We start from the raw sequence: 24,866 nt of genomic DNA on the forward strand, positions 1-24,866 counted from the left end.
TTTACCTGTCCTTGTCCTACCAGGTGAACTGGGAAATTGTTTTGTTTACATGACACAGGTGATTAGGGTCATGCAATGTAAGTGGGCTACTCTGTTGCACACGAAGAAAGGAGAACGGTTTGCCATCACTTCTTTGCCTTGGCACACTTCAATGCTGTTTTAACACTAGGGCCATGCTTCTGACAACTCCCAGGGCCCCAGCAAATGAACGCAAGTAGGTTTAAGGACAGAAAAGAATTTCTATCTAGAATCTTTTCATCACCAACACTTCGTTTCATATTTTCTCCCTCTTGGGTTTTAATTTAAAAATTTTATTTATTTAAAAAAAATCATTATTGTTGAAAGTATTACCAGTGTTCCCCCCACCCCCATTGACTCCTTCTAGCCTGCCTCCACCCCCTCGCCCCAGGCCTTCACCACCCTATTGTCTGTGTCCATGGGTTATGCATATATGCATGCAAGTTCTCATCAGTCTGTTCCATGCTTCTATGTCTCTGGATCTATTTGGTTCAACATTTATTTTGTTCATTAGATTCTACATATGAGTGAGATCATGTGATACTTGTCTTTCTCTGACTGGCTTATTTCACTTAGCATAATGCTCGCCCAGGTTCCTCCATGCTGTCTCAGAGGGTAAGAGAGCCTCCTTTTTTACTGCTACATAGTATTCCACTGTGTAAATGTATCACAGCTTTTTTATCCACTCATCTACTGGTGGGCACCAGGGCTATTTCCAGATTTTAGCTATTGTAAATTGCACTGCTATGAATATAGGGGTGCAAACATTTTTTTCTGATTAGTGTTTTGGGTTTCTTAGAATATATTCATATAAGTGGGATTACTGGGTCAAATGGCAGTTCCATATTTAATTTTTTGAGGAAACTCTATACTGTCTTTCATAATGGCTGCATAGTCTGCATTCCCACCAGCAGTGAACTAGGGTTCCCTTTTCTCCACATCCTCTCCAGCACTTGTTGTTTGTTGATTTGTTGATGGTAGCCAGTCTGACAGGTGTGAGGTGATACCTCATTGTGGTTTTAATTTGCATCTGTCTGATGATCAGTGCCTTTGAACATTTTTTCAAACGCTCACTTTAGAGAAGTGTCTATTTAGGTCCGTTGCCCATTTTGTTTGTTTTATTTTATCTTTTAACATGACAATTCATTCAAAGTTGAACTTGAAGATAACCATGGAAGCTGCTGTGACATAAATGGCAAGCCAGTGGCAGCGCCTTCAAGTCCTCAGGTGCCAACATCCAGTGTCCTGCCTGCAAGGATGCCCCCACACACCCAGGGACCCACACAAGGGGCAGGGAATTGTGCAATAACACAAACATTTTGTTAAAAAGAAAATGGAATGGCCATTTGCCTAGGACAGCTTCTATGTCGATATAATGTAGTTGAAGCCGGAATTGTCCCCAGTGACCATGGTCTCGGCTGCTTGTCAGCACGACTCCAAGGAGTGCAGACACGACCTGTACATGAATGAAGGCCCGTGATGGTCAAGGCTGGAGGTCAAAGGTGCCTTTGCCCATTTTTAAATTGGATTGTTTGTCTTCCTTTTGTTAAATTGCATGAGCTCTTATATATTTTGGATAAATTTAGTTTATTTAATAGATAATTAATGAGTAATTCACTTTTTCCTTTTAGAATTACGTCTTTTGAGAATTAGTCATACCTGATGCTTCTGCTGACTTTCCACCCTCTGTTGTTATCTTGGCTTGCCAAAAGCAAAGACACTTAATGATTCAGATACTCTGAAGGTCTTGCCAGGAGTAAAAAAAAAAAAAGTTAAAATTGTCTCTGGCTTTTTGAAATTCTGCCTTATAGAGTCTATTACTTCCTTGGAGGATCTTTCATTGTGATCACAGGCCTAGAAAGTTGAACTCCAGCTCTATGAGTCAAGATGAACCAAGGCAGGCCCATTAATAAAGCCATATGGAAATGACTTCTGGCCAGAAACAAAAGATACAACATCCAGATATTTTGTTTCTGCATTTCTTAAATGAAACCAGTCTGAATGGCTGATACTTTATAACACGGGTCCAAGATACACCCTATGGCTGGAATCTGTCTTCCAAATTAGAAACGCACCCGGTTTAAACAGAAGTGGGAAGTCAGGAAATTCCATCCTGTTTCCCCATCGTTGGCATTTAGGAAAGGGCAGCAGGTTACCTCAGCCTCGGAGAGCGTGGTGCCTCGTCTAGCAGAATTTTCTGGGTGTGCACGCTCATGGGACAGTTCCAAATTGTGATAAACGACAGAGCCAAGAATAAAGAAGTGAAAGCTAAATGGCCCAATTAGAGGCCTGTCTTTTATACTTGGCCTGAGAGCCCTGGACCAAGCCAAAGGCCCAAGGATAAAGCTGTGTTTCCTGGCACAAAATAAAATATATTTCATAAAGCAATGGAAAACAAAAATGTCCAGTTAGGAGCATCTGGTTAGGCAGACTTTGATCATGAATCTTTTTATACCTTGAATTGTGTTTTCCTTTTCTGTCTCTTTCAGTCCTTTGCTGGATTACTAACCACACTTGTATCTTCCTATAAAAGTTTCTCCCTCTGTCCTTGCCTCCCCTTCCAAAAAGTCAATATAAATTAGAAATGGTTGCAGAAGCAGGTGTGGTCAAGGGAGAAAGTACTATATTAAGAAATCTAAAAGAACACTGAGACCTACAGATGCCATCTATTGTACTTGTATTGTTAGGATAGAAGAAGAAAAGGAATGTGGAGAAGAAGAGAGGCAGCACATTTACCTTGTTGACAATGCAGAAATACTCACCAGCCCTGCATTTTGAAGTTTCCATTTTAGATTCCTATCAGAAGCTGGCTTAACCTTTCCTATGGCGCCCACTGGTTATCTGATTCAAGGCTGCCTTTCAATAGACTGTGAGTAAGGTCCTATCTGCTTTTCTCCTCATAAAGCCTGGCACAGAGCATATGCTCAATAAGTATTTATACAAGCAAATGGAGGGGAGAGAAGAGGAGAGGAAAAGGAGTAAGTCCAAGATGATTAACATGATACAGCAGACACGGCCCTGGCCTTGTTACCAGTCACTTCCTGCCTACACTTGACTTGAGGAATGTTAGGTAACTTGCCTCTCATATATGCTGTGTCACATCTTGATGTTGTCACACATTTTACACCCTCTGGTGGACATGCCCCTTCTCTTCCTAATTCACTTGGTGGTGAAATCATAGGTTCCATTTAAAAACCCTTCCTGGATGTTGGCATCCCTAAATCAGTGTTACCCCTTCCTCTGTTTATGCTTCCTGAACCTTGGACACACATCCGCTAAGCTGCCTTTTCATTTACTTTATATTTTACTGCTTGAGGTTTCAATTTATGGTTTATACATGGGCTCCTTGGAGGCAAAGACGGTGAGTGGCTTCAACATCTCTGCATTTTTCAGCCCTGGCCGGGTAGCTCAGTTGGTTAGAGCATCGTCCCAATACACCAGTGGTTCTCAACCTTCCTAATGCCGCGACCCTTTAATACAGTTCCTCATGTTGTGGTGACCCCCAACCATAAAATTATTTTCGTTGCTACTTCATAACTGTAATTTTGCTACTGTTATGAATCATAATGTAAATATCTGATCTGCAGGATGTATTTTCATTGTTACAAACTGAACATAATTAAAGCATAGTGATTAATCACAAAAACAATATGTAATTTTATATGTGTTTTCCAATGGTCTTAGGCGACCCCTGTGAAAGGGTCGTTTGACCCCCAAAGGGGTCGCGACCCACAGGTTGAGAACCGCTGCAATACACCAATGTTGCAGTTTCAATCCCTGGTCAGGGCACATACAGGAATCAACCAATAATGAGAAAGTGTGTGTGTGGTTCCAGAGACCAAACAAAGAATTTAAAAGAGGATGGTGTGTTCCACCCGGTCAATTAAGAGGACGGCAGATTCACTCGGGAATTAGCCTTGTGAGGGTCCTGACATGACTAGTGATCTGACATGACTAGTTTTGGGTGAGTGATGGACACATAACTTGTTCAAGGAGTTTTGCTATAAAGAAAAGGAGAAAAATGAGACAGCTAGAGGGAACATGAGGTCAACTCTTTGGTTGAAGGAAGAGATAACTACCTTGTATATGCTTATGGTACTGAGGAGGGGGGAAAGGGTTGTTATGGCTGTGCTGGGGTGGGGATGGGGGATGGGGTCTGGCATCCAAGTTGGTGGGTTTGACCACTGTTAACAGTAATAAGAGAAGAGCAGAGCACACGGGCAAACATGCAGGTGGGAATAGGTGTGGTGGTGGGAACTCTTGGAAGTTCTCTGTCTCTATTTTCTCAATGAAATAGGAAGCAAATTCATGGGGGACAGCGAGATGAACAGGGGATGTTAGAGATTTGAGGCGAGAGGAGCTGGCATGAACGTTATTAGAAGAATAGAAAAGTAAATGGAAGAGGGATATTTAGCTTGATATCTGGGCAGCGATGAGGGTCAGCTGACCATGAATTTGGGGCGAGACTACACAGAAAGCATTTGGCCAATTTCAGCCTCTGGATGTAGGTGTAGGAACAATGAGATGGATTATCCAGGTTTGAGGATGTGCCGAGCAAATATGACAAATATTTATGTCATCAGATTGAACTGGACAAAGTTCTTTCCTGTCGCCCCATAGACTTCAGAGAGTAGTTCTCTTGGGATCACCTGCCTGTCCCACCAGGTGTTGTCATTTTCAAGACAAAACCCACAATACCCAGGATTCTGAAATACTCACCGCCCTTCAAATCTGTGTTTTAAAAAATCAAACAACGCTTTTTGCATCATATCTGTGACCTGCAATTGAGGAAGCAATAAGTTAGGAGACAATAAAAATATTACTATTACAATAAAACGATTTTACTCCTCTTAAGAATGTCTAAAAACCCAGGCTTCCCATGTGGAAGAAGTAGCATGTGAGATCAAATTTGCCTGTTCTGATGAGTTCTGATACAATGACAATTCGAAAGTCCAAGTTCCCTGAATTTATCCTGATGTTTTAATGACAACACACGACCCCACAGTGGTTCCAGTCACTGTCCATCTGATACTGTTCCCCTCCGGCTGAGTAAACTGAAGCTAGCAGAAATCTCCAGAGCAACAGCCAAGAAAATAAAACAGGCCACAATAGGAAGCAACGTGTACCACCGCTTGAAGAACACCACGCTTTGTGGTAGGAGCTCTTTGAGTTCTAAATTCAAGAGTCAGGAGAGGGAGCTGGGGTCACAAAGCAGTTCAGCACACACAGGTCAGGTGTGCGCCAGACAGCAGCGACCTACCTCGTACCCCTTCAGGGAAGGGCCCACCAAGACCACGGGGCGCATGGAAGGTACCACATCATAGGGAGGCGTGTGCTCTGTCTGCAGAGAGAGGAGCGGGCGTCAGGTGGTTGACAGGCAGGGGGAACGTGAGTATTTTACGTAAAACCTGTTCTTTCCAAGCTCTGTGATCCGAGGCACTGGCTTTCCAGACATTTCATTTTTTAAATTATTTTATTAACTCGCCTCTTTCTTACATAAACCCAATCAAAGACCGGTGGGTTTATTTTCCTAAAGTCTTCAAGTTATTGAATTGTCTACATTTTTTTTTCTCTCCTTAAGAAATGCTACTAACAGATGAGTTCCTAAAGCAGAAGGTGCTGCTTTTGAATGAGAACTAGTTGGTAGAACAGATAGAAACATGCCTCATGCAGAATAGGTGCTTTAGGCTTGACTGGAAGTTAAGATGGCTTTTCAGATGCACTGGAGTTATCTGAAGAGCCACATTTGCAGACCTAACATGGTTAAGCGCAGAGAAAAGAAAGGTTTCATTACCTTTGCGTCTTAGGTGCTTGTCTTACCTGGATAAAACCTAACTTCAAAACACTGTACCTCATTACCAAGTACTTGAAAAGTCCTATTTTACTGTAAGAGTTTAACTTAGCACGTATGCTTGTCTCAGTAAACAGTAATCTGGACTCCTATGGACAGCTAAGAGGTTGATATTGTTGGATTTTTGGTTTCTGAAAAGGAAGGTTTATGTGTCTCGGAGGAAAGGTGGACAATGTGTGGTAATCGAGCCTGCTTCAGTGGCCTCAAAAAGTTCATCATTCACTTGCATCTCTAAATGCTTCCCAGGAGCACCGAGTAGTGTTTCTGTTACGTAACTAATCCAGGGGGAGGAGCTACATTTCGTAGCAATTTCTAAAACTTTCAAAACTTTCCAGCTTAACTGCTTAAAATAAAATAACCAAAATCAAAATTTCTCAAAAATTTTGAATTAGGAATATAAATTACATGCATTTTAGTAATAGCTACTAAGAAATTTTATTTCAAGTCATTAAGTATTAGGTAACCACTAATTTGTTTGATTATATTAAAAATGGCTATTTTGGCAGAAAAATTTCACACACTGATTCTCAAAATGCATCTTTTAATGCAGAAGGGAGATATGGCTGTCGACCTGAAGTAACCAAATCATTGTGATATGAATCTTTCTGCATTAAAGAGCATCTGGAAAAAATATTTCAAGAATTTCTTTTAGTCACACAGGCCAACAGAAAAATATTCTTTAAACTATTTTAAGAATTTGATAAAGTGGTGTGCAAATGTGAGTATAATTTTTGCATCCCCCAAAACATCGTATTGCTGCTTAAAATTGCTCATTGCAAACTTTCTGAATTTGATTAAATTTAACTTGCTTAAGAGGGAAATTAAAAATCATTTCAAATTTGAAAGCTTTCAGCTGAGATTTCGCTAATGCCATAGGTAAATATAATCAAAAGGGGAGAAAATATTACTGTGATTGTGCTGTCAAGTTTTACTGCTTAAAATTTTGCCTAGTATTCAAAATTAATTTTAAAAGCCACAATAAAGGTAGAATACATTTTTAAACAGGAATAAAACAAGACAAACATAATACAGTGACAGCACAAATGCCACACAAGCACCACTCTAAAAGCAGCCTAAAACACGGAGAACACTCTTATCATTGACTCTCAGGCTGTTTCCTGTGTTTGAACTCTGCACTCTAAGTTGACCACATAATCAATAACATAAGAATAATGAATACCAGTGCCGAAGGCATCATAAGCATATTTGTTAAATTATTACAATTATACCACCTGGGATCATTCTGAAAATGTTTAGAAGCCAAGTCTTTATAACTATGAAGTATGAGAATTCCTTTTCCACCAGTGTAATTAGGAATAAAAATTGCATGCATTTTAGTAACAACTACTAAGAAATTTTATTTCGAGTCATTAGTATTAAGTGGCCCATTATTTGATAGGTCTTTGTTTCCTTCGATCTATGGCCGCCAGCTAGCAAAGGGTTACCCAATGCTGGCGATCAGTCACCTTCTCAATCAATAAGGTCGCTACAGAAATTACCTTATTTGATGGAATATTGGTACTTGGTGATTACGACATCATCATTTTTACCTACCCTTTCCTGCTAACCTTATGTTGTTCAAATTCTTCAGTGGAAAAATTGTGATAAACATTTTTAAAGTTTTGGAATTTCAGAGTAAGGAAAGCTCAAAAATCTCATCTGGACTACCATGGTTTTAGTTCACGTCACTGTTCGTTAAAGCCCAGAGCAGCTCAGCAATGTTGACTTTCTAGGATTTTACACTGTTCGTCACTTTTGCTAAGACAAGAAGATAGGACCACAAGAGATGGGCTGGGGCTTCTGTGTTAACACACAAAAAAAATCCAGGTGTTTTAATTTTAGCCTGGAGTGCTCAGGTCTTCCATTATTAACATAACCATAATCTATTTAAAAAACAACAACTTCACAGTTCAGTATCCGACACCTCATTGATGAGTTTAGAGTTCTGCCACAGAGCAAAATACTTGTGTGCAGAGGAGAAGAGTTTAGGACCTGGAGTGTAGAGCAGAGTAGGTCTTCCTCAACATCTATGTGGCATGATATACTGTGGTCGCGTAGGACATGGTGCCATTAGGAAGTATGACTATAGAGACAGCATAGTAAGCTGTGGAAAGTGGTGAATAAAAGAAGGGAAGGAATGGAAATGGCTGGGGAGACCTCCTTAAAAAATATCGCTCTGAAGCTACAAAATGTGCTGAAAGGAACCAGACCTTGTCTGGAGTAAAGAGCTCAGGACTGCCCAGTTTCCAGTCAGGGGATGAGGAGCATCACCGTGTAGTTCTTGGCTGGCCAGGGGCAAAGGTTCTGAGCTCGGCCACCACCCCATTGTCCAGCAGGTGAGATGCGGGAATCGGACCGATGGAGGAGGCACGGACAGCGGGAGAGTATTTATATAGGACGAGAGGAAAAACTCACAGTAAACCGCCAGAACAAGCCTGCATTTTCCCACTGGTCTTGTTCATCTGCAGATTTTGCACCTAATGGATTAGAAGTTTAAATACTGACTAAATTAAGACTTGAATCATTTTTTTTAGTACAAGCTATGTATCTGGATATCATAAATCAGAATCTAATATTGGTTTTAAAATGCTTGATTATAAGTTAAATTGAGAAAAAAAGAGACAAAGACAGACAGAATAAGCATGCACAAGAGAGGTGCATCAGATAGTGTTGTCAGTGTTCGACATCCTTAAATGTTTAAACAAGTTCCCTTGGTGGTCGATATTATTCCATCAAAAAGGATAAGTACTGTAATGGTGCTTTCACAGTCACTCACTGAATTTAGTCGGTTTGCAATGCATGGACTCAATTAGAGGCTTGGTAGGTTTTTTTCCTTCGGACAGAAATAATTGTATTTCATACAACTGCGGCCTTGAATGCTAATGATGCCAGTGGCAGGATAAACACAGCTTATGTCAATGTAGACTTACCGATTTCTGCTTCTGCTTAGCTACAGCAGCATGGAAAAGAAACAAAGAATAACAGAGCATGCATGTTATTGGCTTATCGAAGGACGCAGACAGTCAACAGGACTAGAATGTGACGCAGTGCAGTTGAGCAGGCGGACAGATGGGAGCTTGGAAGTTAATGTTACCTTCTTAAAGAAGGGCATTCTTTTCTCTTTGGAGTGGGGTGACGTTACACTGTTTGCACTGGGCTTAGGGGAGCGGTGGTTTGCTGGAATATCATTTTCTTCTGCATCTAAGCCAGTAGCATCTATGTCTATAGCTATATACAGACAAACAATTCAAAAATCATCAGGTAGACAGGAGAGGAAAAAGAGGTTATAAAAAAATAAAATGAGAGCAAATAAAATTAACCTTAGTAAAAGATCTATAATGAGTGCTCAGCACAGTAAACAAAGTAAAATCTAAAGGCAAAGCACATTAAGAATACAATGTATTGAAATCTAACAAAACTAAAAGTGGCCCTCATGATACCTATTTGCTAGATCAACTTCGGTACACTAGAGCTCAAAAACTATTTTCAGAAAGACATTTATACTCTGTAGTTTCAAACATACTATTGACATTTTCCATAACAATGCATGTAAGCATGGCACAGACCCTTCACTTCTCACAGCATCTTCAACCAGCTTTTAAGTAATAAGCACCTCCACTGGGAACCTGTGTCACAGCGCGCTTCCGATTTCTCATTTTGCTTGGTTTTGTGTGAAAACCAGGTGATGTGCAAAGGTTCGCTCAAATGGCAACGGGCATTTAAAGGAAAGAGAGAATAGAAAAATCCTAAATCCAGACCGTGCAAAGAAGTCATACTCGAGGGAAATGGCCCGGGGAAGGTTCCAGAAAGGGCAGGATTAAAATGATTTCAAGATGATAGGTGCCCCTGATGGAAGGGCAGGCGTGACTGACGGCTGCTTGGGAAACGCTGGGCCCAGTGGTCTCCAAAGGGACACAGGGAGGTTCCAGTGGTTCCTGTAAAGCCACTGGGTTCGATGCAAGGCGCTGGGTGGAAGGGCGCACAGACCCAAGAGAATATGCCTTCACTTTTCAAAACCTTCCACCCCGGAAAGATATCACTTCGAAATGAGTGCTAAGTAATAATAATAAAAAAGGCCCACCATGTCATCTTGACAATAAAATGCTTCCCTGTGCAATTACTACAGAATTTTATTGACTGGAAAGGATTTTAAAGATCATCTTCAACCCTCTTATTTTTAAGTTTTAAAAGATAAACTCTTAAAGAGTTTAAGGCAGTGGTTCTCAACCTGTGGGTCGTGACCCCTTTGGGGGTCGAATGACCCTTTCACAGGGGTCACCTAAGACCATCGGAATATTACATATTGTTTTTGTGATTAATCACTATGCTTTAATTATGTTCAATTTGTAACAATGAAATTGGGGGTCACCACAACATGAGGAACTGTATTAAAGGGTCACGGCATTAGGAAGGTTGAGAACCACTGGTTTAAGGGATTGTTCTTGGCAAACACGCACAGGCAGCAGAGCCAGGACAGAGAGCTAAGCTCTGCCTCAGGGGTCCCTTCCCGCCCTGCACACTGGTGCTGCTTTAGGCGAGGCCCTTCCTTTCCTCCCTGCTCCCTAGGGAGGGCGTGTCCCCAGGGTCAGGACCAGGAGATATCACGGAGTGGAGCTAGACAATTAATCTGTGGTTTAGATGAGGTCAAGTAGAAAATCTACTCACCCTGGAAAGCATCAGAGCATCCTATGACACGTTACCTCTAACGGAAACCACAGTACATTCAGATTTAAGCAGCAAATTACCCCCTTGAAATAACAGACAGCTCGGTGCTGCAAAGCCACTACCCTTCCCTGTGACACACAAGCTGAATTAGAGCCCGTGACAGCCGCTGCTAACCTTTCAAAGGACGGGAGGGCATCTGACAGGCGTCACGTTATTTTTCACTGTTGAAATTATTATGGATATTAGATGACTCAGCCTTTTGAAAACTAGGAGCTCTTGTTTGTTCCTTTTCCTCTGATTGGGTCAAAAGCCTGCGATGACGTGTAAGACCTGGCATTGTCTGTTAGGTACCGCAAATAATCAGCTATTGCTGGTAGAAAGCCGAGGTGTGATTCTTCAGTGACAGTACTAATGGGCTGAGTTAATTCCAGGAATTTAGTTAGAATTACCAATAAACACGTCTTTCTCTGTGTCATGCATGCATATTAATGAACGAAATGGTTCAGCACATAGTGTGCAATGGAAACATTACAGAACGGGCCCAGGGGTTTGGGTCGATGCTGACCCTATAATGTTTTGCCTTGAACCCCATCTTAGTAAGCATGTCATTGGTGTCTCCCTGGATATGATGGAGAGGATCTGGGCCACTTTTTCACTATTCCTATACCATGTCTTACTCATTATCAGATAAGTGTCCCTTTCTGGTGGTAAATTCCTGTATACTTTTACCTTCATCACTCTCTATGGGCTTATAAAGTTCACCTTAACCGGCCAGTACCCCCTGAGAGCACCTTCCTGAAACTGAGATCTGCTTGCATTCAGAGATGACAGGGCCTGGGATAGCAAAGTCCGGGAACTGGATTTTATGGTTTATCTATTGATTCTACCTGCTGTGATCAGCAGATGAAATTTTTTTTTTTTTAAGGAAGAGTGGAAATGTATAAAAAGTTTAGCTGTGACATTGCCCAGTTGCTGGCTACCCACACACACAGCCTGAGCCAGGTTTTAAATTTACCTGTATTTGGTCACAAGGACTCGAAACCCCAAGTTGAAAACATTCTAGTTTACTAGTTCTGACTTTTAGCTCACTTAAATTGAAAGGCATCTGGACTCATTCTGAAACACAGAGAATTCTAAAACAGATGGCCACTTTCAAAACACATTAAAGAAGTGTACTACGACTAAAGAAGCATGTTCAATTCGTTTCAGAGTTCTATAAACTTTATTCGACTCGATGGTTCTCCTTATACTGAGAAACGTTACCCCTTTTTAATCTCATACTTATATTTGCATACCTTATCGAACACTGGTATTTACTTGTGAAAAACTGCTTCCATAATTTTGAAATTAGTTTCTTTTATTCTTCCCTACTAGCATGCTTTTTGTTTTTGTTTTGTTTTTTTGGAGAGAGCCTTGGGAAAATTTTTTGAGATTTAGGTTTTAGTTGAATCTTGGACTCTTGGGTCAACTTGAGTGGCAAATGGGAGGAACACGGATGTATACATTCATGCAGTTGAGGGTATGCACTGTACAGCTGGCTACTATGCCACTTGCCAGATGTGAAGTGGAAATATTTCCTTTCCCAAATCCTTCAGAACCTCCAAATACATTTAGTTTAGGCAGATGCTTATATTCTTTGGTCCAGTCATGGGTGAGGAGAATTGTGGGTAGGGCCTCTGGGAAACCCAGATGAATATTACAACTACAGGCCAATTCACATTTGATTGCTTAGGCAGCTTTCCCTCGAGGTGGGTGGGGGACTTTCTGTGTAGAATTTTCACGAGTTTTATTTTAGACAAGTTGGGTTATTGATACAAAAATTATAGCAGGATTCTGACATGCCTACAGTAAATTTGGTAGTTGGTTAATATTTACAATCCACGTAGACAGAAGTGGTTTATATTCTTGGTATTCAGAAAAGTTATTCCAAAGTCCTGTATTTGTAGAAAACTTGGGTGAAGTTTTAAATCACTTCTTCACTGAACTTTATTTTTAGTAATGACAAAAATGGCATGTAATTTTACAAACACTGCAAACGTATGCTTCAAAATGCACCTGCTCTCATCCTGCCATGAGGAGGAGAAGCCACAGCATGTCAGCGGGAGCAGGAGCGCCTCCCTGGTCTAGGGAAGGGGGCTGGCACTGGGGGGGTTGGGGGGGGGGGATGCTGCTTTATCACAAAGTGACGGAGCATTTCCCCAACGCAGGAGCCACGTTTCTACCTCTGAGGTCTCCTTACAGCCTTAAAAATACACAGGAAGCATATAAGGTTTACACTGGAATCCCTACAACCTCATACATTTGAGAAGGTCAGATAGGCTGCCTTTCTCCTGTGCTTCAGGAAAATCTACTCCCCAATGGGAAGGAAAGACATGAGCCCCACATAATACCTTAAAAAAAGCTTCAATTTTCCTTTCAAGCATACTATTTTACCCAATTTTGAGCAACGGAGGATTGCTCTAAATTTCAAGTGCATGGTTTTTGAAATCAATATGCATCCTGCAATGACTTATTTCTTATTGTGTTCAGATCTTGCTCATGTAAAAGGTCTTATAGTTTTTACTAAGAAGCCTTTGATTGGTCTCTAAAAGCCACCACCATCTGAAATGGGTATGATGATTAGTCATAGGGGAGTCCTGTGAAGACACAGCAGTCATAGTGCAACTAATTCTGAACTTCATGAGGTGCAGTTCTCTAAATCTGACCTCCTCTCAGCTTCCTAGAAATCAGATAGGGAATCATTTTGCTCAAATGATCGGCCAGCCAAGCCTTATAATCTTACGGTGACTCTCAATTGTCTCTCTTAGCAAACTAGGACTCTGATCCTGGGCTTTCATGCAGTTTGACCAATTAGTCTCCTATTTCTACAGAACCCAAGTTCTACACAGAATGGTAGAGCTGCCACATGGAGCAAATAAAAATTCAATTAAGTTTGAATTTCAGTTAACCAATAAATAACTTTTTTAGTATAAGTAAATCTCATGTAATATTTACTTATACTAAAAAATTATTCATTGTTTACCCAAAATTTAATGTTAACTGTGTGTCCTTTATTTTATCTAGCACGCCTAAGCATGAATCCACTACTTTATAGATTAAAAAAAAACCCCAAAAAACAGAAGCTACTCTTCCTACAAGAATTTTTATCCGTTTTTGGTACTTCTATACATCTTCCACATCTTCCACAGAGCCTGCTGAGTATGTCAGGGCAATCATTCCCTCATTTTATATTCCTTTCCAAAGTTTTAATGCTTCTTCTCTTTACTTAACATTCAGGCCTACACTGCATCTGCACTGTGGCTGTCAATGGGCGTGACAATGGGCACCATGGTGGAGGCTGGGAATAAAAGTTAAATACGTTCATCACTTTGATCATTTAAGCAACTGACCGTGAACACATTGACACATTTCCTTTTTTTTGGTTTGTTTTTTTCCCAGAGCCAGAAAATAAAATTCTCCAGATTCTTCTTAACTGTATATGGGCATTCTTATCTCTGATTCCTTTGAACGTTTCTAGGATTCCCACAGAGATTCAGAATATGTACATTCACACAACTAAGTAAGACTGAGGACAGCATGGAATGCAGTGTGCAATTGTTCAGCACCTACTTACCAGATGATGGAGGTGTAGATTTTCTGGAACTAGGTACTATGTCACCCAAACTGGATGATGAATTTCCTCCTAATTTACTGGAGTAAAGCAAAAATTTATGTTAACTCTGACACTTATTTCAGACATGAAAACATTTGTATTGCTCAATAAACAGGATGACTCATTGTGTTTTTAGGGAGCTTTAAATTTGTCTTCTCTACAGGGAGGCAGGTAGTAATTTCCCAGCGGAGATTCCTGGACTGCTGCGACAGCCGTGTAATAGTCTCCGTTCCAAACTCAAGGCTTAATGGTAAAGGCCCTGGGAGGATGGGAGAGAACTCCATTGATTTCTGTAACCCTCCTCTTCTCTGCCAGCATCACAGGTAGATAGCAGAGCTTTCCTCCTGCTTTTCTGTATCTTAGAGACTCTCCGAAGCAATGTCAGCTTATTGTTTCCTTTTTATTTGGTTCCTGTCTCCTTGGCCTTAACTTGATTATTTTTTGCTGTACTAAGATTGAAAGGACTCAGGTTTTCATGAGTGACCTACAAAAGGGAAACACAGCACTACACAAACTTGCTAACCTCTAAAAGGCACACGTAGGAACACAACAGTGTCACAGGTACCACTGAACCTCAGGTCAGATCGTGTCCAGGACATTTCTGAAGCATGGCGAATGTGGAGGATTCCGCCTGGTTAATTTAGGGATGATCTGAAGGGCACAGACTTCAGAACGACCACATTCTAGTTTTACTTAAGACATGAATCTGTGTCTTAGAAGGTTTGGAGTTAACATGAGAACAGCAGCATTTATGTTTCTTACCAGCATACCAAGCACATCAAATAATATATTACTAAATGACCCTTCACAAATGGAGATGGAAAAAATATCTTCAAAGAGTGACATGAAATTTCAGGATAGTCTTATTGTCTAAAGTTTATCATCAGAGTCAAACCAGGGCCTGGAGTAATTAGCTACAGTGTCTATGCATCAAAGTGCAATATTTACTTATGTAAACAATAATACAAAAATGCCAGTTCCACTAAAACACCAGCAGCAGGCTGAATTTTATTGTTACTATACTGAGATTTTAATACATAAGACAAACATCAAAAATGTTAAGCAACTAGCACAAGCCCTCTACATATTTTTAAGATTCTTAAAAGATGCTTCAGTACATTTCTCAAGGATACCAGACAGTAGGTAAGATGAATAAAAAGTGGTATTTATAGAAACAATCTCTGGTAGTTACACAATACCCATTATCAGGACCAAAACAGTTTCTTCCAGAATTTTCTTTTTCTAAAGTACCGAGTCTAATTTCAGTTTAAGCATGGATTTGTTTTACATTCTCCTTGAATTTTAATAAAAGCTGAAGTATTGTTTGAATTAAGTAAAATTGTGACAAACATTGCAAATAGTCAAAATGTCCAGAACGCAAATTTGTCCTTAACTTTTAATTCTATAAAAATGGCACTTTTTTGAGCCGTGCCACAATTCCACTGCCTTTGATTTCAATCAGATTTTATAATTTATATATTGGCGTTTTAAAATACTGCTGAATTCTGGTTATGTCCTCAAAACAAAACTCTATTTAAAATATTAGGAGACAAATATAAAAACCTCTGAAAGGAGTAAAAGTATTTTCACATATTTAGGAAAAAGCTTAGGGGAAGAAATAGGACAAAATGAAATCAAGAAAATCAAAGCAAAAATTATATGAAACTGTACAGGCCTTTAAAGAAAAAAATGCAAGAGCAAACCATGTATCTACCGTAGTGAATACTAACAGCTGGCAATAGGAATGATGATCTGTCTGTGCCTGCCCTGTCAGGTCCTCGCTGCCTGACTCACAGTGCAGCAGCGTGGTCACCTGAGATCAGGCTATAGTCAACTGACCAGTTCCCATCCTGACTCCACCACTTTCCATTCTGTGACCTTGGTCAGGTTCCCCAGCTTCTCTTGGCCAGTTTCCTCCTCGGTGAAGTGGAGGCTCTAACATACATCCTGTTCCCTTAGGTTCTTGTGATGCCGGGCTGATCTCTAACACTAGTCCAGGGAGGCCCACGGGGGAGGCAGAGGAAACCATGCTTCCTTCACCATTTCTGCAAAAACTTCTCCCTTCCTGCTCTTTAGAAATAGTTCTTCTTTCTCAGTTTGTATGGGAAAGAGCCAAAGAAAGGTACATGAGTCTATATCTGGAAAAGCTCATCCCAAATTTTCCTCAAAGTATTCCACAAAACACTATTCCTAAAACATGAACCAAGGAAAGTTTTCATAAGATAGTTTAAGTATATACATGAACAATGTCCCCACCCCGCCATCCCCACTGACAGTGCGTACTAACTCCAAAGGCTCTGAAAAATCCTCAAATAACTTTTCACCATCCTAAACCCATTTGACCATGAAACCCTCTTCTCAAGTGAATTGACAGGAAATCTCTGGAAAATGTGGAATTATCTTGAAAAAAACTAAAATGCAAACACAATGTCCCCCATCTGAGATAACTTCAAACCTCAACAAACTAGATATAGTGCTATGAATTCATAACAGCCGTGCCTGTGCCCCAGGAAAACGAAGTCGTGCTGCATTATAAGCTTTTATTAACTAGTATGAAGATACCATTATCAATATGGAGAATAGAACGAGACACACTAAAGCCAGCAGAACACTGGAAATGGCATGAATGGCGTCAGGTCTTCACCATCCCACAGTAAAACGCACCTGCTTTGTTTACCTCCAGGCCTCTACTTTTTTTATGACTAAATGCATCCCATAACCTGAGGGCCCCCAGTGACCCAGGGATTAATAAAAGTCAAATACAGGATAGAAGTCTCAAAAAAGGGAGAGATCCATCAGAACTGAAAGAGCCTGACAGTTATGAAATACTATTAAAGAGGACAGATGGTTCACACCAAAAAGTATCTTCTGTTTTACTTGGTTACAGATGCTTGAAAAAAATTCTTGCTCACACTAGAATATTATCATTGACAAAGGATTTGCATCATTCTATAAACAAATAAAATATAAGCTAGAGAAAAGAGGAGCCAGCTATTCACATTAAAGAAAGGACTTGCCCATGTCACAACCTTTCACATGGGGAGAAGCACGTCATGTTCTTGGACTTGGCCACATGGGGTTCAATTTCAAAGTCACTCCGTCTGAGTAACCCTTTGAGTGATTCTCTTAGGGAGAAGCAAATGACTGCCAGAATGCTAGGTAGGGTTATTCACCCCCAGCCTATCACATAACTCATTTTACTGCTACCTGCAAAGGCAATTTTAACTGGTTTCATATACAGTTTCCCTTTAAGTGCTTAGCAGGAAGAACTGGAAATTGATTTTCTCAAGTGAAAATGAAACCTAATAGGCCACCAGGGCTGTCCTCTGCCAATGATGTCTGGGAATGTCATCTCTAAAACATCTTCCTGCCATGCCAGGCAGCTAGAGATATGAATTATGGTGGTTTGCTCAGTGTTAGAATATTTTCAATTAAAGATTAGGACTTGATAATTTCCTCTGCACTGATGCCTGAATTTAATATTCTATGACCTTAGTTCTTTTCATTAATTATAATACATAATTTGATTCTCTCCCAAATCAGATGAAAATGAGATGCTGGTTGAACTTTTTATTTTTTTATTTTTGGTTAATCCTCACCTGAGGATATTTTTCCCATTGATTTTTAGAGAGAGTGCAAGACGGGGGAGAAGAAGAGAGAGAGACAGAGAGGAAGTGAGAAAGAGAGAGAGAGAAACATAGCATAGATGTAAGAGAGACACATCAATTGGTTGCCTCCTGCACGGGGCCTGATCAGGGTGAACCTGCAACCCAGATACATGCCTTTGACCAGGAATCAAACCTGCAACCATTGGGTGCATGGTCAGATGCTCTAACTCCTGAACACACCGGCCATGGCTGGGATGAACTTTTTAAAATGCAGGACTTGTGATACCATCAATAAAGTCTATCAATAGTCCACCTGATAACATGTAATAAAGATTATGGAATATAGCAAACAGCAGCATGTGAATGATGGTATAATCTAAACACAAGCACTTGATGTTCTTTTCATACCTGGAGTAGAATTTCCCTTGCTTGGCTCTCTGTTCATGCTGTAGCCTCATATTCTCTAGTTTCACTGGACTTGGAATGAATCCGATTTCACAGCCTTCTTTAACCAATCGCCCTATCCACCAGTCATTGTTAAATTTCTAAACACAAAATCAGATTTGTTAAGATCAGTGCACAGAAGTTGTATTATGGCAATTACAATTAGCTATGCTTCAACTATCACACTTCAGAAAACCCTTAGGTTCATGGGTTAAGCACATAAAAGTGAAGAATTTTTAGTTAACATGAAGACTTTGTCTAAGAATTAAGATTACTTTGAATTCTACCACAGCTGCTGCTGTCACTATGAGTAGGTTAAACTCTCCTTGCTCAAAGATTCACTGCCCTTCCTAATAAGAGGCCAATAAAAATTAAAGAGTGTTACAGAGGTCTGCCTCTTACAGAATCCAATGAGTTAGAAATACTAACACTGAGACATAAATACTGAAATCTACCAGAAATGTTTTGAATCAGAGCAAAATTTACATTTGGGCAAACATGTTTATAGTTAGTGTGGTACAGTGTTCACAGGTGATTTCTTTACTACTGATGATGAACATTTCTCTGTGCTGGATGGAATATTTATCCTAAACTTTTATGATTTGGTGTGATTTCCTTCAATTGAGTAGTATTTTTCAAGCCTGTTCCTGAACATTTGGAAGGAGAATATCCATTCTGGTTCCTTTTCCTCTCATGGTGGAAAGAGATTCCTCTCCAAGCATCAGCCAACAGGAGAAGACCCTAAATTAATCTTATATCCTGTCATAAAGTCAGGTTCAAGGCACACCATCACTTCTGAAAACTTTCTATCCTTCCCTCCTAGCCAATATTTCACATCTGTCTTTAAATGTTAATGAGATGGAAGGCTTGGAATTCTTAGGCTCTTTAAATGGGCTCCTTTGCTTATAACCTTTGGTGCGGTGAACAGTTAAATTTACAAATGCTTCCTAGGATATATGCTCCCCGGACTCCAATGGTAAATTCTGCAGGTCCAAGGAAACCGCATGCTCACACCCTGAGAACACCATGTAGGGGGATTTCTGGCCACTCAATAGTGTTCTGCACAGCAGGCATTTGGTCAATGTCGACTCAAAATAAACCTTAATTAAGGGTGAATTTGAGTCATTGTTAAATGCAAGGGGGTGACTTCTGGCATGGAGGAAAGGGAGTTTCTTGCTGTTTCTTCCCTTCTTGACTTCATCTCCTGCCATTCTCCCTTCCACTGCAGAAATCAACCCTTGAAGGAGGGTAAGGGCGCCATGGTCTGAGTTTAGATATTGTCAGCAGAGAGGAGAGGTCATGAATTCTAGAGATGATTATTAAACCCTCCCCAGATGGTTAAGCTTGAGCTATGAGAAGAAAACAGCACATAGTCAAGGTTTCAAATTAAAATAAAAAATACAGGTTAAGCATAAAAAGGGACCATCTCCAAGAGCTCCCAATTTCTGGGTCACAGAGCCCAGGGGAGCCTTGAAGTTGTCGCAAGAGCCCTGCTACTGCTTTCTTCTTTATAAAGGTTATATTCCTATCAGAAACAGTTGAGAGGCACTGATTTCACGTGGATGTTATACAAGTGCCCCTCTATGTAATACTATTTCACAGCAATAAGAAATACAAAATGATGTTCCAAGGTAAAAAAAACCATGTGGACAGAAATTCAAATGATTTCCCTTACTTCCTTAACATGCAGAAAATCTTTTGCTTCAAATGAGATGGCCATGCCGGGCACCGGAACATCATCTTCATGGGCTGCGCTGTAGCTGACATTTGTCCGAACTGCAAATGCAACAGGTTTTGTCTAAAGAGGGGAAGAAAGGGAGGAAAAAAAATAAGAAACAAGTGTTCCCTCCATTTCCCCCCAAAATACAAACACACGGAGTAACTGTTGTAATTGTTGTTTTTTCCACTTTCATTTTTTATCACTAAACATTTTATTAGTCAGTACTCAGCTACACACCATGTATTTCCAAACTAGAAAAAAGCAATTGTTCTCTTCAAAAGCACTACAAGTAATGAGGGTGAAGATGAATTACTGAAATATGTGTATCACTTGCCAGTATGACAACTCAGAGAATAAAATGCCCAGTTCTTTGGTTTCAGTGAAAAAGACTTAGTAACTGCTACCCCCAACCCAAACATCTTCTTTAATTAACAATTATGACATAATTCCAAAAGGTACAATGTTTTGACTGAAAAAAGAACCACAAACTATATTTGCTGATTTACAGGTTAAGTGTTTTAGGTAGAGATCTAGGCAATATTTGTTTATCCACTAGGTGGAAAAAAAAAAAGGAAGGTTCAGAAACAGAGAAAAGAGGTGTTTTTCTAACTGGCATTGTGTTTCTTTCACATTATGGCAAATGGATTTCTTCTGAGCAGTTTCTCCCTACTCAACCAACGCTTTATCTGGACTTGTACGGGAGGAAAAGGGAGAATTGGAATACAGAACCCTTCTTCATCTCCAGATTTCCAACAATTAATCCATTCTACCTGACTGCTATCTGGGTTGAGGACTGAGCTAAGAGCTGTGAATTTACTCAGAGTCATCCACAGAATGCAGACAGGAAAGGAGGACCCACTTCTGGAAATGGGCACAGAAAACATGAAATGGTTTTTAAATGTTTGAAATCCAATTCTTGGTATCCTTTATGGTTTTTAATGACATAAGAGCTGCTGTTCCTCCTATGGAAATACGGGCTTTCGGGAAAAATGTTGCCCATATCCTACCACTGAAACACAATCCTTGATAGCAGGATGATGGTGTTTCCATTTCTCCTTGAATTTTTTTAAAATACAGATTTTATTCCCATAGCTACAATATTAATATAGTTAACTTTCCCCACTATTCTAAGTATTCTACTTTTAAAAATTGTTGCACAAAAATCCTCTTTCTATTTAGAATTCTTTCCTGGGGAGACACTCCCAGAGGTAGCATGGGTAAGCCTTGATTTATCAAGACTTTTAAAAATTCTATTCCAAACTAAGTTCAAATGGGCTGCACTATTTTGAACTTTAACCAGCAGTATCTGAGGGTGCCCTTTTCAATAATCCGCAGTCATAATCAGACTCAGTTTTACTGCTAGAATAAGGATTTTCATGACTAGATCTATCCATTATTCAAAAGACCTTTGATCATAAAAATATAGACACAAGACCTTTTTGTATGCTAGTGGGATCTTTCGTTTCTCTCGGGGTCTTTTATTCCTTGTGGGATACAGAGTTTAGGTGTGGCATATTTTTTTCATCACTGGAAGCAACATAAATATTAAATGTACAACTCTACAGAGAAGCCCATGGAAAATCTCATGTCTTTTATAAAATGATCAACTTTTTAAACATTGGAGTAGCAGCAAGAGGGGACACTGAAACAAAGAAAAATAAGAGGGTGGTGAAAGTTAGTAATTTTATTTTCTCAGATTAAGACATCAGTTCAGAACATGCCTCCTTCCTTGGCTCACCTCCTATAACCAACGATGCTACCATTAGATGTGGCACTTTATACAGGAATCACCTTTATAGGACTTACAGCTAGGAAAGGGGGGCAGCGGAACCCCATCTCTCAATCTTTACTTCAGAAATGGACAACAGTCAAAGTTGGGGGGGGGACGGACAAGTTGTAGCCAAGATAATAGAGCTTATCAGCTTGAGAGAAAGACCTCAGGATGCTAACCAAAGGGGCTGAATGCCAATGTCATTTTTTATTTGCTGAACTCACTTCGGCTCTATCTACCTCAAGCAGTGTGAGTATAACATGGAAGCTATTTTCCACATCAGTTCCATTCAAATGGGCTTAAGGATGGGACTCTGCATGGAACTGGATTTAAATGCTATTCTGCCACTGACTAGGTGAGTAGCTTGGGCAAATTCCTTACTTTCACTAAGCATGTTGTCTCATAGCTAACATGAGAGTAATTACACCAACTTGGCAGGGTTGTTAAGAAATTACAGAAAATGCAGGTCACGAGGCTAGGTTAGTGTTTGGTACAGAAAGAGAGCTCAATAAAGGGCACTTGCTATATACCCAAAATAAATGCTATACAGAAATACATGTTCCCCCCATACTCCCTCATCTCTAAAGGCCCAGCACAGATGACTTTCTCTATGATCTTCCACTGTAACCCTCCTCATACCAAGCTAGTTACCACAGTTTCATATCTGCCATATGATGCATGCTAAATATAACCCTATAAAATAAAACCCTAATATGCAAATCGACCAAATAGCAGAATGACCAGCGGAACAACCGGTTGCTATGACACTGACCACCAGGGGGCAGATGCTCAGCGGTGGTTATTGGGGGGCGGAGCCAGCCAGCAGGTGGTGCCAGGCCACCAGCCAAGGCTGGTGCCAGTGGCCCCCCCCCCATTGCCCCGCCCACTGGTTGTCCCACAGACCGGCCCGGATCGCCGGCCAGGCCTAGGGACCCTACCCTATATATTGGGAACAGTCTCTTAGATTTAAAAATTAAAACCTGGCAAGGCTACTCTAACACTGAAAAAACAGGATGATGCAGCAATGACATGCATGGACTCTGGCTTGCACATTTTGTGGTCAGCCCTGATTCTGACACTTACAACTGTGTGACAAAGCCAATTACTTAACTTCTCTCTGCTTCAGTTTTTCCACCCATAAGATGGGGAAAATGGTACTACTACCTCAGAAGGATCATGTTATGTACTACTTTTTATAATCAGGGCAAAAAAATGTAGCTGCCCATACAACAGCAAGATGCCTTTCACCTGTATAAAAAGTATGGTCACTGGTGTATGCAGCGTCCTGGATTGCAAGAGGGATGTCCGACTGCGGGTGGGTCTAAACTGGCTGTCGGACATTCCCCAAGGGTGCATGCTGGGCTGAGGGACTCTCCCTCCCCTGTGGACGAATTTCGTGCACTGGGCCTCTAGTATAAATATATTATTCAAGATGTTCCTCTCCATTGTGGATTCTTTCCCACTCTCTAGGACTGAGAATATGGTAAAGTTTACCCATAACCATTTCACTCACAGTATCCTGTCTCTAATTCTAATTTTCTTTGATCACCCTCAGATACGTTGTTTTTTGTTTGTTTTTAAGCAACTTGAAGTCCCATGTAATCATTTTCCATCACACGTATCCTGCTTCACGTTGACATCTGCATTTTGGGCCTACTCGCAGCATGGGCCACGGCCTCCCAGGACTTTTCCTCTCATCAGGCCTCTCCCTGTTCCCCACTCAGACACTCGCTCTCAGTCTGGACACCTCCTTATTGTTATGATTTCCAGCATCACCTCTGTAATCAGGGCCCTGGGGCCCCCCTTCACTCTCACATCCATCATAACAATTTGTGATGATAACTGATTCTTGGGGCTTTTATGTCTTGAGGCCTGTGGCCATTGACTCTCTAGTTTTTGCTCCTTAAGGTAAAACAAAGTCCCGAGAAGAAAGAACAAACAGGAACTCAGAAATGGTGGCCCTGCAGAGGCCTCATAGGAACACCAGGGAGAATGGGCTGTGCTGACAGACAGCTCTGAGACACGCTGGGACACAAGGAGTGTTCTGCGCCTTGAGGGAAGCAAGGCTGGTCCAGGCCCCAGCACCGAAAGTAATGGTGAGCTGAGAAGTGGGTTCTGCCAGGGTCGTAGGTCTCCCTTCAAGTTGTCCTATGCCTTCCCTCTAACTCCAGGGCCTCCCAGGTTTGTCTGAAGGGCTGGGTCATGCTGGAGGGGAAGAAAGTCCGAAAGCATATGTATAAAGATGGCCCTCAGCCCTAGGCGGGGTCCTATCATGACTGAACTGTGGAATGGTACTTAAATCCAAATTCAGATTTAGACTGAAATTCATCCTATGCTACAGAATCACTGGAGTATGAAGGTGATTGGGAGACCTTCATATCTACTTTCTACTTTCTACTTTCTTCCCACCCCTTTAAATATCAGGCCAGGGCCATAGCTCGTCTCAGTAAATGGAACTGATTGATTCCTTGTCTTTTTTTGGTACCTCCTATGGGCATATGCTACAGAGCATAAGGGTGATTGGTAAACCACTCGTGCTTGGTAGCTTCCTTTTGACACACAGAATTAACGTTTGCCACACGTCAATTTGTGGACTAAATCTGAACAGATTCTCAGAATGAAGCAGTTAGTACCAATTCGATAAGGGTAGCATCTCATTATCCAGACTTTATACAAAAGTGCTTTAAAAGCACAAAGGCTGTGTCCTTCACCAGTACCCTCAGCCTGTTTTGGGTTAATGTTTCTGAAGAAGGGAATGGGTAAGTGATACGGAGGTAAAGACACTCGTGCTCTCCTCTTCCAGGTCCTTCTTCATCTTGTACATGGCACGACTCATAATGATAAAAGCTACCAGTCTGCAAGGTGCCCAGCGAAGTGCTGTGTATCCTGCATGGATTGTTTTTTTATTATTATCTTTAATTTCTTTATTGGTTAAGGCATTACAAATGTGTCCTCATCCCCCCGTTAACCCTAGATTGTTGCATTTCAGTTAATCCAGCAGCTCCTTTTCCCAGATGAGGAAACTGAGGCACAAAATAGTTCTCCTGGGCCATAAGTAATGGAGGTGTATTCAAATCCAACTCTCTCTCTCCTAAGCCTGAGTTCTTCATGCAGTTTCCGACTGCCTTTCATTCAAC

General features: G+C 40.8%; 1 protein-coding gene across 6 annotated transcripts in view; it reads right to left on the minus strand.

Annotated features, from left to right (window-relative positions):
- CACNB2 (calcium channel, voltage-dependent, beta 2 subunit) overlaps window positions 1-24,866 on the minus strand; it is a 359,528-nt gene that overhangs the window by 22,818 nt on the left and 311,844 nt on the right. For 4 of the 6 annotated variants that reach the window (XM_014541388.1, XM_005868441.2, XM_014541389.1 and 1 more), the window contains 6 exons: window positions 19,914-20,036; window positions 18,203-18,339; window positions 14,148-14,224; window positions 8,964-9,097; window positions 5,279-5,359; window positions 4,738-4,796 (listed from right to left, as the gene is read on the minus strand). In XM_014541388.1, the coding sequence (XP_014396874.1) occupies window positions 4,738-4,796; window positions 5,279-5,359; window positions 8,964-9,097; window positions 14,148-14,224; window positions 18,203-18,339; window positions 19,914-20,036 (611 nt within the window). Of the gene's footprint in view, window positions 1-4,737; window positions 4,797-5,278; window positions 5,360-8,799; window positions 8,820-8,963; window positions 9,098-14,147; window positions 14,225-18,202; window positions 18,340-19,913; window positions 20,037-24,866 lie in introns of all 6 variants that reach the window. The other 2 variants (XM_014541390.1, XM_005868442.2) reach the window with 1 other exon arrangement.

This window comes from Myotis brandtii, unplaced genomic scaffold (genome assembly GCF_000412655.1).
Source record: "Myotis brandtii unplaced genomic scaffold, ASM41265v1 scaffold269, whole genome shotgun sequence".
Lineage (NCBI taxonomy): Eukaryota > Metazoa > Chordata > Mammalia > Chiroptera > Vespertilionidae > Myotis > Myotis brandtii.